Source organism: Geotrypetes seraphini, chromosome 4 (assembly GCF_902459505.1).
Source record: "Geotrypetes seraphini chromosome 4, aGeoSer1.1, whole genome shotgun sequence".
In the NCBI taxonomy this organism is placed as follows: Eukaryota; Metazoa; Chordata; class Amphibia; order Gymnophiona; family Dermophiidae; genus Geotrypetes; species Geotrypetes seraphini.
The window spans coordinates 169,466,712-169,485,204 of record NC_047087.1 but is presented as its reverse complement, the minus strand read 5'-3'; the positions used below and the strand labels follow the sequence as shown (position 1 = coordinate 169,485,204).

At 39.0% G+C, this 18,493-nt stretch overlaps 1 protein-coding gene across 5 annotated transcripts in view; it reads right to left on the bottom strand.

The window, feature by feature from the left end:
• Positions 1–18,493, bottom strand: part of WDR59 (WD repeat domain 59) — a 256,257-nt gene that overhangs the window by 137,189 nt on the left and 100,575 nt on the right. For all 5 annotated transcript variants that reach the window (XM_033943868.1, XM_033943869.1, XM_033943871.1 and 2 more), the window contains exons 14-16: positions 18,149–18,313; positions 11,902–11,997; positions 2,500–2,656 (exon numbers count right to left, since the gene is read on the bottom strand). In XM_033943868.1, the coding sequence (XP_033799759.1) occupies positions 2,500–2,656; positions 11,902–11,997; positions 18,149–18,313 (418 nt within the window). The remainder of the gene's footprint in view (positions 1–2,499; positions 2,657–11,901; positions 11,998–18,148; positions 18,314–18,493) is intronic.

The following is an 18,493-nucleotide window of genomic DNA, read 5'->3' as shown; positions in this document are numbered from 1 at the left end:
TCTATGGGCACCATCTCATCCCTTCCCTTCCCCTCCATGGGTACCATCTCACTTCCACATTCAACAGTGGGACAGGAACATGGGATCTCTTAGGAAGAGATAGTGGATGCACCATTTAGCCTTTATCTGCCATCATCCGAATTCCTTCACTCCTCATAATAGGAACCCTTTACTCTCTGTCTGCCATTACGCCCTCCTCACAATTGTACCCAGCTTCCCGCTGGTGCCCGATCATTTTTAATGTAATACGAAAATAAGTTAATTCTTCTCAACAACCTATATATATTTTTCTTCTAACCATTTTGCACCTTAGAATTCACTGACCACTCAATGTTCTATTATCTATTTCACTCTGTAATTCGCTAATTGTATAGCTTTACTTATTGTGAACCTTGTAATTCACTGACCTTGTAACTCACCTTGTAATTTCACTGACCGTTCAATGTTCTCTTATCTACCTATACTCTGTAATTCGCTGTTTGCACAACTTTTCTTCATTGTGAAGCGCCTAGAAGTCGCAAGATTATGGCGGTATAGAAAAATAAAGTTATTATTATTATCATGTTTCTATCCCAGAGGGAAGACAGGATGCTATAGTCTGAGTCCATCTCACTTCCACATTCAACAGTGGGACAGGAACGTGGGATCTCTTAGGAAGAGAAAGTGGATGCACCATTTGGCCTTTATCTGCCATCATGTTTCTATCCCAGACGGAAGACAGGATACTATAGTCTGAGTCTACTACCCCCTTCCAACCATTATATGTTTCAATATACCATATCCTCCATAGCACCAACATATTTTTCTCACCTCCTGGCATATTTTTCTTTCCTACTGCAATCCCTCTCCCTAGGTACTCCTAAAGCTTTAACCCCTGCTGCACCACGCTCTCTCCTACCTCCCCGGTGCTCCAGCAGCCTTATATCTCCTGCCACCACACATTCTCCAGCATCTTATTCTCCATCTCCTGGTGACTCTATCAACTTGCCTGTACAATGGCAGTGCTAAGAAAACGCTAGTTCTTTCTAGCCCTCCCTCTCTAGCGTCCTGACATCAGAAAACAGAAGTTTCATCAGAGGAGGTAGGATGCTAGAGAGGGCGGGCTCTGGCTAGAAAGAGTAGTGTGTGCTTAAAGCTGCTGTGTTCTGAGGGCCACCACAAAGAGAAAGAATGAGATGCTGGAGAATGCAGGGCAGCAGAAGAGAAAAGGCTGCAAAAGCTTGATGGGCAGGGGTAAAAGAGAATGAGGAGCTGAAGGGGAAAAGCAGCAAGAGTGCCCAGGGTGAGTGTCTGGGAGAGGAGAAAAGGGAGAGAGAAAGAAAGAAAAAAATAGGTGGAGTGGAACAAGAAGATATAAATCACTTGTTTATTCTTTCCAAAAATTCTAGGACTAGCGGACATGTGATGGAACTACTAAGTAGTAGATTTAAAACAAACCAGGGAAAATATTTCTTCACTCAACAGGCAAACTCTGGATTTAATTGCTAGAGAATGTAGTGACAGTGTTAGCTTAGCAGGGTTTTTAAAAAGGCTTTGATAATTTCCTAAAAGAGAAGTCCATTATTAAGATGGCATGGGGAAATCTACCGCCTATTCCTAGGATAAGCTACATAAAATCTGTTTTTCTCCTTAGGATCTTGTCAGGTACTTGTGACCTGGGTTGACCACAGTTGGAAACAGGATACAGAGCTTGATGGACCTTCAGTCTGTCCCAGTATGGCAACTCTTACGTTCTTGCGTAGGTAGTGGCAGTCTGATGTGATTTGATGCATTAAAATTAACACAAGTTAACTTTTTTACACATCATTTATGTTAAAATGTATTAAATGTGAAGCCCTAATTTTAAGCCTATTTTATAAAGTCTTAAAAAATATGATCATGTGACTCCATTCTATTGTGAGTTGCATTGGCTGCCAATGGAGACTCGTGTTTTCTTTAAGTTGGGTTGCTTTTGAAATAAGGTTATATAGATTTTCTCTAACATCATAGAAAAATAGTAGAAAATCTCATGCCCTGTTTACCTTCCCATCAGTACAGGGCTGTAAAAGCAAGAAATTTCTGGACCATATTTTAGCATTCCAAGCAGCTTCAAATGACAGAGAATTTTAATTATTATTGCTTGGAGCCTGTTCTTATAAACATTTCATAACTCAACTGAAAACTTATCTTTTTTCAAAATACTTGGTTAAATAATTTCTGTCTGTCATTCTTAAATTATCTTTAGTTTATAATCTTCTCACTGCCTCTTCTCACTTTGTAATTGCTGCTAGGTTACTGCTGCTAGGTTATCAATTTTTCTATGCTACTAGTTAAATAATTTCTTTCTGTCATTCTTAAATTGTCTTTAGTTTATAATCTTTTGTACACTGCGTAGAACTTATGGTTACGCGGTTAAGAAGCACGATGTTATGTTATGTTACATAAGTACTTTTTCAGCCTTCTCACATTGATGCTCTGTTATAAAATTACTCCCTTATAAAAACTGCTGACTAGGCTCACCTGCACCACAGAACCTGGCCCCTGAAGTCCGAGGAAATGGTATGTTGGCATCCTGGTATGAACCATAGGCATTGGATACCCTAGCAAAGGTGGGCAGTGGAGGCGTCACAGAGTTTGGGAGAGAGAAAGGGTTGCTGGAGGTGTTGTCTTCCTGGTTCTGGAACATAAAGGTGTTTCCATTATTACACTGCTTCTGGATGTCACTAAACAGGTTAAACTCTCGTCTGTCCAAGGACCTTTTCCTAAGCCTGTCAGTATTCTCTGATTGCCTGAGACCAGCCTTTTATAACCCACACATTTAAGGGAAAATTCCTACTATTGACCTCCCTAAATCTCAACAGGCAGCAGACCTGAACTCTGCTTTTCTGTGCCACAACTAGCCATTGCTTCTCCACCAATCAATTCACAAATCAGACTAGAAGTCTCCTGGGGTACATGATCCTTACAGTGTAGAAACTTTCACAAACAGCTCAGACTGTTTCACATTTATATGCAGTAATACATCTATATATATAAAGAACTTCCATCACAATCTGATAACTTACAAATTCAATTCATGGAGTATTTGAGTTTATGTGAATCTGAGAAGAATAAGTTTTTTCAGAGATTAGGTTCTTACCTTGCTAACATCTTTTCAAATAGAGAGGTGTGTCATTCTGGACAGTAAGGTATTCTCCCCATGCCCATGAGCCATGCAGAAGGAATCCACGCCAGGTTTTCAACACCACCTCCTTCTCCAGAGGGCTCTGCTGCCCCCTTCAGTTTGTACTAAAGCAGACGATAGCCCTATATGGGAACAGATAAGAAGGAAGAGTCCGGGGTGACTCCCTGAGCTACAATACAGTTTCTTACATTAATGATCCACGAGATGTTAGCGAAGAGGTTAAACAGAGATGAGAGACCTGAACATAGTATGGAAGTTACAAGGAGAATAGATATGTCTAATATTTTTCTGAAGTGATAGTATGAGGAGGACAGTTGCAAGTATGTTGGGAGATTGTTCCAAATGTATGGTCCTTGAAACTCAAAGGTGGATTTGAATATCTTTTTCCAGCAAACCTGTTGAGAACATGGGAAAGATATCTTGACGCATTGTGTAGATCTTGAATTGAGGAAGGTGTGTGAAACCTTAACATTGGACATTAGTCCATCTATCTGTAGATAGCTCTGTAAATCATACAAGCTATCTTGTAGTGAATTCTATTTTTTACCAGTAAACAATGTAATTTTTTTCAGTAGCGGACTGCCCTTCTCAAACCGGTTTGAATAAAAAATTAGTCCGACTGCTGTGTTTTGGAGTAGTTGCAGTCACTTGAGTTGCCGTACAGTGAGAGATTGGAGAAGCTGGGCCTCTTCTCCCTTGAAAAGAGGAGACTGCGAGGGGACATGATCGAAACATTCAAAATACTGAAGGGAATAGACTTAGTAGAGTAAGACAGACTGTTCAATCTCTCCAAGGTCGGGAGAACAAGAGGACACTCTCTAAAGTTGAAAGGGGATAGATTCCATACAAATGTAAGGAAATTCTTCTTCACCCAGAGAGTGGTAGAAAACTGGAATGCTCTTCCGGAGTCTGTTATAGGGGAAAACACCCTCCAGGGTTTCAAGACAAAGTTGGACACATTCATGCTAAACTGGTGAGACTGGACTCATTTGGAGCATTGGTCTTAACCTAGGGGCTGCTGCATGAGCAGACTGCTGGGCAGGATGGACCATTGGTCTGACCCAGCAGCAGCAATTCTTATGTTCTCTATGTAATGCTGTAGTACAGGGAGTTGCAATAATTTAGGTATGGTAGTAGGACTGCCTGAGCTACCAGTGTAAAGCTGTTCTGGATCAGAGTTGGTCTGATTGTTTTCAATTGTCTTATTGCAAAAAATAATTTCTTTACCAAAGTCATAATTTGGACGCTGAAGGATAGAGCGGAATCTAGGGTAACTCCTAACACCTTGGAGGATATCTCCATCATAAGTTTCTCACCAGTGCTCAGCTCTAGTGGAATGGTCTGATCACAGTTGTCATCTTTTGTGTTTGCGCCAATATATAGGAGCCAGGAGAAAAAAGAAGTGCGATTAATAAGACCTCACTTTGATATAAAGGAATTAGAAAAGGCATGGCTGTTGCATGCAAAGACTGATGAGAATGATTCAGTTGATGAGATGGTTAATTGGCATAATGATTTGACTAACTTGTTGGTGCACCTGAAAAATTAGTTGTGTTGAAAGGGCAATATAAGTCTTGTCCATGGAGATCTGAAATAACAACACAGGTTAGAAGTGAAGTTAGGAAGGTGGAGCGCCAATGGCATAAGACGAAATTCAGGAGAGAAGCCTGCACTAGCCCTTTAGGGAGCTCCACCTTATATCTCTTGAGCTTCACAGCTTCCCCAATCTTATGTTTAGGTACTTCACTGGTCCAGGGCTCTGGGAGGGATTTTCTTCCACAAAACAGGCCCCTCAAAGGTTCCTCAGCCCTAAAGACTACAGCCCTTGGCACATAGTACAAAGGCATAACTCCAGCCTCTATACCCCTAAATCATGCCACATTTGCACTGTAAAAGAACCTGAGAACTCCATCCCTACAAGTTTTGAGGCAGAACAAGGTAATTTGAAGATATGGAGAACTTTTGGAAAAAATTAAAAAATAATAATTTAAAAAAAAAAAAAAAATCAGGAAATCTAAGATGGTCACCGCGGCATTGTTTTACCACCCAAAAAATGGCTCAAAATGCCTTAACTAAAAAAAAAAAGCCCTCTGAAAACAAGAAGATTTTAGAAGTGGGGGCCCTACAGAATGTGTGGAAACCTCCAAAAATAGGTTTGTCAGACCTCCCCCCCCCCCCCCGATTTTATCCATAGCTGTAATACCCTTATTCACTGTGCAATGTGCTCTAATGGTGCTGCAGCCTGCCTCAAATCTAACTCATAGCTGAATCTGAGAGAAGAGACCTTATCTCAATCAGCCAGTCCTCCAAACGATGAGATCTTCAAGCTACCAGTCAGACCAAAGTCGGACTGATCCTCAATTTCCACAGAACCGCACACAAAGGGGAAGGAGGTAAAATTGCAGCCGGCACTCTGAAGAACCCCTGCAAATGCCTAAAAGCCTGCACTCAAGCCTCTGTGAATCAGTAGACGAGTTTCAAGTTTAAGTTTCAAGTTTATTATCTTTTTGATATACCGACCATCAACAAGTATCTGGCCGGTTAACAATAAAATTTTAAAAAGAGAAAAAAAATCATAGATATTTAAAAATGATGAGAGTGAACATCAAAAACATTAACTGGACAGACTTAAAAGTGAGGGGAAAAGGGAAAGGAGGGGAAAAGTTACATATTTTGAGAAGAAAAGGAGAAAGTGGGAGTGGGGTAAAACATATTGGGTGGGGTCGCTTTTTTAAAGCGGTTGGTTAAGTAAGAGAGGAACAGAAGAGAGAAGGAGAGAGAAAAGAAGGAGAGAAAAAAAAAAAAAAGAAGATAGCTCTAAGCACACGTGAAGGCGTCACGAAATAAAAAAGTCTTCCGGCTAATCTTGAATTTATCTAGATGTTGTTCATCTCGGAGTTGCTGTGGCAGGGCATTCCACAACGTTGGGGCGACTACTGCAAAATTTATTTTCCGGGTGTAATAGAAATCTTTTATGGAAGGAATTAGCAAGAGTTTTTGATCTGTTGACCTCAGAGTACGTGAAGAACATTGAGGAATGAGAACCTTATCAAGATATAAAGGCTGGTGTGAGAGTTTTATTTTGAATATATATATCTTTTCAATATATTCCTCTCACCACTCTTAAACGTAACACAATCTTTAGGTTTTACAACATTTGCTTATGCTGACGACATTCAGCTAATTCATCCATTAGACCCGGAAAACAAAGATGATATTGCAGCCATTAACAACAAACTTGTAATAATAAAAAACTGGCTTAACACAAATAAATTAGCATTAAATCTCAATAAAACGAAGTCGATGATCTTTTCTTGGAAAAAAGATACACTATTAAGATCTCCAATTTCCATTAACAACACTGATTTAGAACTGGTCACTACTATAAAAATACTGGGCGTTTTGATAGACGATAAACTTACATATCACGATTACATTAGCAATATTGTTAAAACATGTTTTTATAAACTTTGATTAATTCGCTCACTTGCCAAATTCTTACAGCCTGAATCCATTAATATTCTAATACATTCTTTAATAATCTCTAAAATAGATTATTGTAATTCTCTCCTCATTAACGTTACGCAAAAAGAAAAAAGAAGGCTGCAATTAATACAAAATACTGCCGTAAAAATGATCTACAACGCTAAAAAAATATGACCATGTTACCCCTCTGTTGGTTAAATCCCACTGGCTTCCGGTAAGCCATCGCATTACTTTTAAATTATTGTTTTTAGTTTTTAAAGCCTTAAATTTTAATGAACCCCAATTTATCAATAGATGGCTAATCCCCTATAGCACAACACGATCTCTTCGCTCAACCTCTCACAATCTTCTCTCCGTTCCTTCATTGAAAGTCATTGGTATCAGACGGCATGATATGTTCTCAGTTTTGGCCCCCCATTCATGGAATCTCTTACCACAATATATTAGAGAACTAAAAGATTTAACTTTGTTTAAAAAAAAATTAAAAACATTTCTTTTTAAGGACGCCTATGACTCCTAGTATATTAAATATCGAATTTTTATTTTTTTTTTCTCTTTTTAAGCAGCTAACATTACCCTCCTTTTTGTTCTTCCCTTTTATGTTTTTTCCTCTCTTCTATCCAAAAATTGTAACTTTTTTCCCCTTTTATCCTCACAATTCTTGTAAGTTTCAACCCATAAACTTATTTTAAATGTATGTGCACAGTTTGTTTAGTTCTAACTCATAACAAAAGTTATTTTATATGTTAATACTAACATTTTATTTGTATATTTTATTAGTATATGTTTTTATTGCTGTACATCGCCTAGCAATTTGAATAGGCGATTCATCAAGAACAAATAAACTTAAACTTAAGGTCAGCAGGATGATTTTATAGGTGATACGATGTGTGATAGGGAGCCAATGTGCCTCTTTCAGAAGTGGGGTAACATGATCATATTTGCCTGTTTTGTAGATGAGTTTTATTGCTGTATTTTGTATTAATTGTAGGCGTCGGATTTCTTTTTGGGGGAGACCGTTATAAAGAGAGTTGCAGTAATCTAGGTGGGAAATGACTAAAGAATGAACCAGAATTTTGATTGCATCAGTCCCTAGAATCGAAGTTAGTGAACGAATAAGGCAAAGTTTGAAGAAACAAATTTTTACAACCGAACTAATGTGATCATGGAAAGTAAGATCCTTATCGATAATGATTCCTAATAATTTTATTTTTGTTTCCATTTGTATAGGAGTGGATTTGATAGAAATTTTTCCTGATAGAGACTCGCTGTTTTTGATTGGGAGTAAAAGGCCACAGGATTTATCAATATTGAGAGAAAGTTTATTTGTATAGAGCCAGTCATTTATAACATCCAGTTTATTGTTTATGTCTAAGTACTTAGTAATACAGACCCTGAGCTCCACAAAGTTTTCTGCTTCTTCTCCAGACAGGCAGACTTTCCCCCACACCAGGGAGCTCTGGTGCACTGAAAGCCATGAAAACCCATAAAAAACACAAAAATAAAGAAATATACAGAGCAAAGCAGAAAGATACCTTCCGACTCGCGTGCTGGAGAATCTGAAGAGGGCAAGGAAAAGAGTTGAAAATCTGGTGAGGATTCCCTTCTGCATGGCTCGCGGTCATAGGGAGAATACCCTACTGTCTGGAAAGACATACCTATTGCACTAGAATAAACCGTACTGTGTGGTATTTGGTGGATGAGTATAAGGGCCCGGAAGTTGAACATTTGAATGTGGATAATTATGCTAAATTCTTGGAAAATAAATTGCAAGATTGTGGGACCATCTCACCTAGGTTGATGGTTGATGCAGTGAATATCTTGAACGAGGGTGAAAATTGTTGGTCTACATTTGAAGAAGCATCAAAGGAGGAGGTGACTGTGGTGATTCATGGTGTGACTCCGACACATGCTTTGCTTAACCCATGCTCTTCAGGAGTGATTTAGCAGTTAACCAGCGAGGTGGCTCCGGTTTTAACAAAATTGGTAAATAAGTCTTTTCTAGAGGGCATTTCCAGAAGGTTGTAAGCAGTTAACTGCAAGGTCTATTTTAAAGAAAATAAGATTGGATGTTGAACAGTTAGGAAATTTTGTCCTATTTCAGTAGTACCCTTTTGGGGTAAGGTTTTGGAGAAATTGGCATTGCGACAATTAGATAAGTTTGCTGGCAGCGTAATTTCCTTAAATCCTTACCAATTTGGATTTTGTCAGGCACATAGTGTAGAGTTATTACTAATTTCAATCTTGGATGTATTGAAGGAGGATATCACTGGATGTGTCTGGGACTTATGAATGTGGATCTAATGCTTTTGTTGTTGAAATTGAAAGGTCTTAAGGACTGAAAGGAGATGTGTTACAATGGTTTTCATCAAATCTGTTAGGACATTCTCTTTGTGTGTGGAATAGGACTATGGTGTCAAAAGAGGTTCCCTTAGGGATAGGGTCCCTCAGGGGGTCACCTTATCAACTTTGTTGCTTAATATTTATATGGCAACTATTGGTATCTTTGATTTCTTGGACGTCAGATATAGGTTATATGAGGATGACTTTTTTCCCCCCGATAGATGTTCAAGGTAAAGGAGTGGAGGTGCACTTGAACTTTTACATGGATACAAACACATAGATTAAATTTAAATATAAGACAGACTGAAGTGATGTTTGTTGGAAGAAATGATGATGAAATGTGGCTGGAATATTTGAATGTGACATGTCTGAAGGTTAAAAAAGAAAATGACATTGTTAGATGTGAATTTGGATTCCAATCTCAATATGAAATGTCAGGTGATGAGAACTATTCAATCAGTTTTGACAACTCTTTTACATCATTTGAAACCAATGCTTGAGACCTAAATATGTATACTTTGGAGGAGAGGAGGGACAGGGGAGTAATGTGGAAGTAAGGAAGAAGTAGGGAGGCCAGTAAATCTGACTTCTGTGGTAAGCAAATTAATGGAAACAATTTTAAAACAGAGAATGGTCAAGTTTCTGGAATCCTGTGGATTACAGGACTGGAGGCAACATGGATTCATTAGAGGTAGGTCCTTTTTTATTATTTATTTATTATAATTTGAAAAATTATACAAGCATTACAACTTGAGCAGGAAAAATAACAGAAAACAATTGACAATCTCAGAATTAACTAAGGGCTCCTTTTACTAAGGAATAGCGTGCGCTAATTGCCTTGCGCGCTAGACCTTAACGCCAGCATTGAGCTGGCATTATTCTAGAAGCGTACCACGTGGTATAGCGTGCGCTAATTTCATGCGTGCACTAAAAACACTAGCGCACCTTAGTAAAATGAACCCTAAGTGTTATAAAGAAACAAATTATTTTATCTTCTTAGACATCAAAAATCTATGAGGGAGAGGACTAATACATGGGACAAAAATTTTGAAGGAAGAAAAAAATGAAAAGCTAAAAGGCTTAAACGGTGACTCCTGGTATGTATACTACATCCTTTTAACCTCTGGAGATCTTTAAGTCTAGAAAAGTTTGCAGATGGTCAGGAACAAAAAAGTATATTTTGTCCCTGCATACTTAATGAGGCACTTTGCATAGATACATTAATTGAAAGTAGCCCCAATCTCCTTTGTTTCTTGCCTCATTACTAAGAAAAGATTTCTTCTTTCCTGAGCTTCTTTATTCACATCAGGGAATATCCAAAGTTGCTGCCCAGGATTAGCTTTAAGAAACTTTTAAAAACTCAACTTTTTGTAACTGTATTTATGTGAATGGTATAGTGGGAAAGTTGATATACATTTTATATCCCAGAAACAGCTTTCTGTATTTTGTATCTGTGTATTTTAATGTTTATTTGTAGTATATATTATGTATGTATGGTCACTTTGGAAACCACCTAGGTTTTAGATGGTGTATAAATTTTTAAAAATAAATAAATACCAAACTTATCTCCAAGAGACTTCTACTTTCACCACAATGAAGGGAAAGAAAAGACTCTAAAAGTGCAGGCTTAACATTACTTATCCTATTTCCTCAAAATATTTTATGTTGAAAGTGTATGGCACTAGTTGGTAAACAGAACAGTGTAAAGAAGCTAACACATTTTCAGTACAGAATGCTACCATAATTCAATAGAAAGAACTGAAGTACAGCATAACACACACATGTTCAGCAGTACTTTAAAGATGGTTTTTTTTAAGATTTCTATTTTTCATATTTTAAGTCATTCTCTTGTAAAATGTAGAAGTACATACAAAATAAAAGGGGAAGAGAAAAAAAGATCCCAAATGGAGAGAGGTTTAGTCACCTATACTTAAGCCTTTCTGACATCCCATTATTTTGGAGGAAAAACTATTTATTTAGTCATTTATTTAGCCCGTCCTCCCAAAGGAGCCCAGAATGGATTACAAGAGTACATTCATAGTATGGGTAGGACAAACTGTTGAGGAATACATACTTTACAGCATTTACAGTATAGACAAAGGGAGTTTAGATTACAGCATTTACAGTGTAGACATAATATATAGACTTAAAAATACAGACTTAGTGGACATAGGGTTGATTAAATTGCAGCATTTTCAGTGTAGATATAACATGGAGGTAAAATAGCTTTTCTTAGCAAGTGGGAGCATCTTTGTTGTTGGAAAATGTGGTAGTAATTCTGGTTTTATTTGCAGTGGCATGTGAGTTTTAGTGAGATTCCGTTTGGTGTAATTAGGTGGTGTCTGAGATCATTTGTCAGGGGTGTAGATGTGGGTCGTTAAAGAGCTGAGCTTGTAAAGAGGAAGGTTTTCACGGCTTTCCTGAAGTTCCAAAGACTGTCTAATGGATGGGTGGGGGGGATGATGTGCCATAATCTAGGTATGTAATGAGAATAATAGCGTCTTCTGACTGTCTCAGCCCTCTTACACAGATCCTGAACAAAATAGTAAATAAACTAGTTTTTTTTAATATTCGGTGGACAAAGTAGGAAACAAAAGTACAGTACTTTACAAGCTCTACTCTTTGCTCCCCCAAAGATGACACCACCCTGGTGATCCTACCCAGAAAAGTGTAGAAGATGTGTTACCTATACAGAAGGCATGGATTAAGTTGCTGGGACTCCCATCTTTAACTATCCAATCTCCCTGATTCACAGCAAAACAAAATATAAGACCTAATTTCAATATATATTTAGTGATATTTGAGCACCATATCAAGCATTCAGAATCTGCTATCAAAGCCCATTGCTTATACAACAGAGGTCAGTTTCTTAAAACAAAAAAGAGCTCTGCACAAAGCAGTAACCTTACCACAAAAGACTCAAGACAGGAGACAAGCTGACGCAGACAAGGTTCCAAGCAGCTCTGATTGCGCTTCACTTTCTGTAGGGAAGTGTCTTTCAAAATCTGCAGTAGGAACAAGACCCAGATCATGAGGGAAAATTCCGTAAGGGCAATCAATGAGCAGACAGATTATGAATGATTTCTCCAAAAGGTTAATATTTTCCAGTAGGTAGGTAGATAAGGGATCTCTAGTCCAGTAGATCAACAAGCATGCAGATTTGTGTAGAGTGTCTGGAAGGGTGATCTTTAATATGAAGTCAAAGAGCATAAAGACTGGGAATGGCCTCTCCAGAGAATGCACCACACATCCATTTGAATTCTTATTAGGATTAATATGCACAGAAACCTACAGAGGATAAATCCTTCCCTATATGACCACACATTAGAATTCCTTCCCATTCTCTTGTTCCAGAAAGCCTAAAATGCAAAATGATCACTGCAGAGGATGACACTCTTCTACAGAAAATGCAGTGAAAAAGAAATATTGAAGGACCTACAGACAAGAACATATACCCACTGGAAAAGCAAACTGTTTACTGTATTCAGGTATGCTACTATGGGGTTCATTTTTCAAAAGAAAAAAACACCCAAAAAGTGGCAGATGGATGTTTCTCTCACCAAACCATCCAAATCACTATTTTTGAAACCTATTTTTCTAGGCAGATTTCTATGCTGTTCATCTAAATCTCAAGGGAGCATGTTAGAGGCATGGTATGGGCATAACTAGAGTGGGCTTATGACTTGGACATTTTTCTGCCAAAAATCAAACATTTTAGAAAATGTCCAGGGCACAATTTGGATATTTGGGGTTAGACGTGCTTTAAAAACAAGTGCCAAAATTGACCAACTGACCACTGGAGGGATGGACACACTTAGAAAAGGGGAAGGCCTGCCATTTTGGTGAAGGCGTCCTGCCAGCCGGAGGCTGGAAGGGTCCCTCCAGCTGGCCAACTACCCTTCTCAGTGTGGTTCGTACTGCCTGATTTCTCTTTTGGAGACAGATTATAAAATGTTTACTAAAATATTGGCTCAGCGCCTTCAGCAATATATTGGTAAGCTGGTTCAAGGTGATCAGGATGGTTTTATCTGGGGTGCCAGATATTTGATATATGAAGAGCTCTTTATATGGTATTATCCATTCAACTAGAGCCCATATTGCTCCAGCGCTGATACTAGGGATAGACGCAGAGAAGGCTTTTGATAGAGTCATGTGACCCTATCTATTTGGAACTTTGAAAAAAGTAGGGATTGGGAGTCATTTTTTGGAGTGGGTAAAGATCATATATATTTAACCGCTTGCTAGCCTGCAAATTAATGGAAATTATTATGAGGCTTTTGAACTGGCAATGGGAACTAGACAAGGCTGTGCTCTCTCCCCGGTATTTTTTGCTCTTGCAATGGTGCCATTTGGAGCAGCATCAGAGAATGACAAAATTTTTCCCGTCAAAAGGGATCTCTTTATCCCTGTCCCATCCCCGCAAACTCTGTCCCATTCCTGCAAGTTCTGACCTCATATGCACAAGCCTCAAATACTTTGAAATCATAAGTGTTCAAGGCTTGTGCAGTTAAGGCAGAGCTTGCAGGAATAGGAGAGGGACAGAGTTCGAGGGGATGGGAATATTTAGATCCCACAGGGTGGGGACAAATTTATCCCAATGTCATTCTCTAATTAATATGTATTAGATACACTTTTAGTTAAGACTTTAAAAGACACTAATAAGAATATGAAAAATGTAGATGAATAATAGAAATCCATCACACACAGCAAAGTATAAACAGCAGAATTCACAGAGTATATATTTTTCCTTCATAGAACAAAATATTTTGGTTTAATGTGTGGAACAAGATGCTGGAGTCATAACATAACAGATACCTGAAAAAAAAGCTAAAAGTCACACTGACATATTTGTCACTTGATGAGTTAGGGGAAATGCTTGAGTACATGATTGTAAAAACCGCTTAGATAACTTTGATAGGCGGTATATAAAATCCTAATAAACTTGAAATCATGTGACTATAACCATGTGGTTTCAGGAATATATTGTTTAGCAAATGAGAAAGTTTCTGGTAAACATATTTGCAATAGAAGAGAGCATGTCTGCAAGGGTCAGCATGACCTCAGTAAGCATGTTGTACACTTCCTTCTATTGCTGACAGAGGTGACAAACAGCATGTGATGAGTTAAGTCACTTGCTAAGGAAATTATTAGTAAAGTAAAATTAAGAAAATCATGCAACTTCAATGGAAACCAATAGAATATTGTTGAAGTATGTAATTTGTAGATGGATTGTAATTGGACGATGTACCAACTATGCAAGTTTAATAATAAATTAATTCCTGTCATTATTCCCAATAAAATGGCCAGTCACCTGTATTTGAGAAGCCTTTCTGACTTCCCATTATTTTGGAGGTTGTTCAAACTGATATTCAGGGAATCATATGCAGAGGATGGGAGCACAAGATTCTGCTTTTTACATATGATGTGCTGCTTACAGTGGGGAATCCTTGGAGTTCATTACCTGGATTTCTGACGGTTTTAGCAGACTATGGTAAAGTATCTGGTTTCAAGATTAATATCATTACATCAACATTGAACCTTATGGTAGAAACAGGGGATTCCAATTTGTTCCAGTCTAGACATCTCTTTAGATGGGCTTCTTCAGTGGTGAAATAATTGGGGATTCAGCTTACAGCAAACCCTAAGGATCTTTACAAGGTGAATTACCCCCCAGTACTAAAGGGGATTTGGGCAGCTTTATACAGATGGGAGCATCTGCAAGGCAACTTTATACAGATGGGAGCATCTGCAAGTGTCCTGGTTAGGCAGAATCCATGCAGTTAAAATGATGCTCCTGCCTAAGCTATATTTATTTATTTATGGTGCTACTAGACCCCTCTCAAAAAACTTTTTTGCTTCCTTGGGTGAACGGGTTTTCCAATATATTTGGAGGTGTAAAATGCCAAAGGTACAAAGGTCAGTGCTCTTTCAATTGCGTGAACAGGGTGGCATGGCAGTCCCCCAGTTTGATACTACTATCTAGCGGCCCAATTGCGAGATTAGTATTTTATGTATAAGCGATTCATCAAATTTCGAATAAACTTGAAACTTGATAGCATGTCATAGAGATACTGATAAGAATGAGTTCAGATAGAGTCTTGCTTTATGGGGATCAGACTCTTAATCATCTCCCCTGGTTTTCCTTAAGGGAACTTAAGATTACTGTAGGGAGGATGCACTCCTTTATAGCTCTGATCTTGACTCTGGCTACAGACTAGACTTCACTTGTTTAGGTGCACATCTATTTCAAGCAGACTCCAATCATGCGGGCTGAAGGCTTTTCTTCAGTACACATGGTGTTGTTAGGTGCCATTGACTCGTGTTCAAGTCCTAGTGACTTAATGAATTACAGATCTAAAAAGAAATCGGGGAGGGGAAATTGTGCTAGTCCGGAAAGATCCTCCGGCATCATCCCCATGGTTGTTTTCAACGTGTCCAGTCATCTGATTGCAGGTCGCCCTTTTCAACTGCTTTCTTCGATATTCCCAAACATGATGTCTTTCTCCATTGATCTCTCTCTTCTGATGGTGTGACTAAAATATCATCATTCGGGCTTTGAGTAGCATGGCCAGCTTGATCTCTTCCAGAATCAATTTGTTAGTTCTTCTGGTGATCCACAGCACACACAAAATCCTTCTACACCACCAAAGCTCAAATGAGTCAATTATTTTCTGTCTTGCAAGACAAGCAGGAGAAAGCAGAGGAGAGAGAGGATTTAGAAGGACAAAAACAGAAGGAAGGGAGGCAAACCGAAGCTGAGAAGGGGAGAGAAGAGGCAGGAGACTAAAGGGATCGGCGAGAGTTAGCTCCGCCCACCCCCGACATCAGCCACCGAAGCTCCCCCTTAAAAGGGGAGGGGCCAACGGTGAGCAGCTGTTTGGCGTGCGGCGAAGGCGAGCAGCAAAGGCGCTCGCCTTAGCGAGAGCACCTTTGCGAAGGGCCTCAAGAAGGACAGAGTTAGTACATCAAGGAAGGGCGACAAGGTAAGAAAACCAATAACTTAACACAGCAGAAAATCTTAAACTGTTATCTTTAAGCAGGAACGACGATGGAAGCAGAAGGAAACTAGAAGATGAGCTTTCCAGTGTTCTGCACAGACTGTCATATGCATGACTACCTCCCCTCGGGGAGACAGTCATATGTATGCAGTCAGTGTCAGGAGCTGAAAAGCTTGAAGAAGAAAGTCAAGCGGCTTGAGGACAAGATACAGGAGCTAGAAGGACTTTACACCATGGAGGACCCTATCAGGACATTTGAAGACTTCATGAGTGAGAGACACATTGAGAAGGAAGTCAGGGATCTCGAGGAATTCATTGAGGAAACATACAGGAGGAGGGAGGAAGAGAACGATCTCCAGATGAAAGATGAAGTTACACCAACACTAACATGGAAGGGAGAGCAAGAAACAGATGTCCTCAAAGAAGACACCCACAGCAATTTTCTTAAGCATTTTAATAGCCTTCCTCTGGACCGACTCCATCCTTTTTATATCTTTTTGAAGGTGCAGCCTCCAGAATTGTACACAATATTCTAAATGAGGTGTCACCAAAGTCTTAAACAGGGGCATCAATACCTCCTTTTTTCTTCTGGCCATGCCTCTCCCTATGCAACCTAGCATCCTTCTAGGTTTCGCCGTCACCTTTTCAACCTGTTTGGCCACCTTAAGATCATCACATACAATCACATCCAAGTCCCAAGGGTCGTTAGGGGCATAAACATTACAAAGGATATATGGCTTAGAATTTAGGCTGACTGACACCATAATATAGTAACATAACATAGTAAATGATGGCATATATATATATATATATATATATATATATATATATACCTGCCATTAGGATCCCTAAGAATATTATGTACTGCAACTCGTAAGTGTTTCCCCACCAAGATAATAATGCCTGCCTTTTTTCCTTGAGCTGGGGAGTCAAAGACTTCTCCCACCCACCATGTACATAGCTTGGCATGTTCAGCTGAAGTCAAATGTGTTTCTTGTAGAAAAGCTACATCAGCCGGAGAATTTTCTGCCTCTTAATCGATGAATGGATTCCCCAAACACACACACATTTCAAGAGATCAGTTTAAGGGACATGAAAAGAAAACAAATAGAACAATATGACAGCTAAGAGCTTGTCCATGTATAGGAGAAAATGGTTATTAAGTTCTTATATCATTGGTATTTGATCCCAGTACGATTGAACCATTTCAATGCCAACATTTCTGAACTCTGTTGGCGAGAAAGTGGGGGACAGGACACATTTATTCATATTTGGTGGAATTGTCTTTCGATTGCTAACTGAGATTTGTAGGACTCAAGTAGTGAAAGACATAGGATGTGGCTTATTAAATATGAAACTAGTGGGAGCTCCAGGAAAATACCATAGGCTGGTTTGCCTCTGGCCACAGCAGCCAGGATTGTTTTGGCAGCATCTTGGAAACAGCCTTACATACCTATACACTCACATGTGGTGGCTAAAATAGCCACCACATGTATGTATGTATGTATGTTAGATGTCATTGAGACACAATAGACTGACTACTTAACATAAGGAGTCCAGGCTTTTAGAAAAGTGGAGAGGGAGGGCTTGCCCTCCCAATATAGATAAACTACAACCCTTGTTTCTGTTATGCATGGGATGAGGGGTGGGGAGCGGAGGAGGTGATTTGCTGGTAATGTTTATACACATTGGCATTGTACCAAAGAAAACAGACATGACTTGATTTGGCTAACTGGTTTCTGATTTGTTGTTTTCTTTATTTAAAATAATAATAAAAAAAATTTAAAAACCCAGCAGAGACTTTACTGATTGATCCAACAAGTACTTAAAATAAGCAGAATCACTGAACAAAAATGAAAATATTGTCGGTGACTCTGCTTATTTTTAAACACAATCATTCACTTATGTGAGTGTTATACAAAGACCTTTTCAGACTGATGACTATCATTCAGCTTATGACCCCTGATGCAGGCATGCTGAAACACAGCTATGCCAAGTCAGTCAATAAAGTTTTGTTATATGGACCCATGACCATGTTTGCATTCTTTGCCACCTCTGCTTTGGTTTGTCCTTGGAGGTGCTTCTCTGTTTGCTGCTCCCTGAAGTCAAAGTCATGTTGACAAACATACTCATACAGATACACACATCCAGGATTTACCTTTAGCAGTTTTGATTTCATAGTTGATGTGATTGTTGTCGGATTGACAAACTGGAAAGAAGGAGCTGCATTATTGGGGTACTGCACAGGGAACATCACCAACATCTTTACACGGTGGTTTCCGCAATGTGCCGACACTGTGCAGCTCCGGTTCATCGCATCCATCTGCAATACATAACCATCAAACAGAAAAAGAGAGACACGTGTTTCCTAATCAAACCAGCACCAAACTGCTTGTTAACAGGCAAAGGATGTACAGTAGGGTTTCCAAAATATATCTTGGTGACCTCAAAGTTAGGTAATTATCTCAAGTGTATTCTCTGAAAATCTGATTGTCTTTTCAGA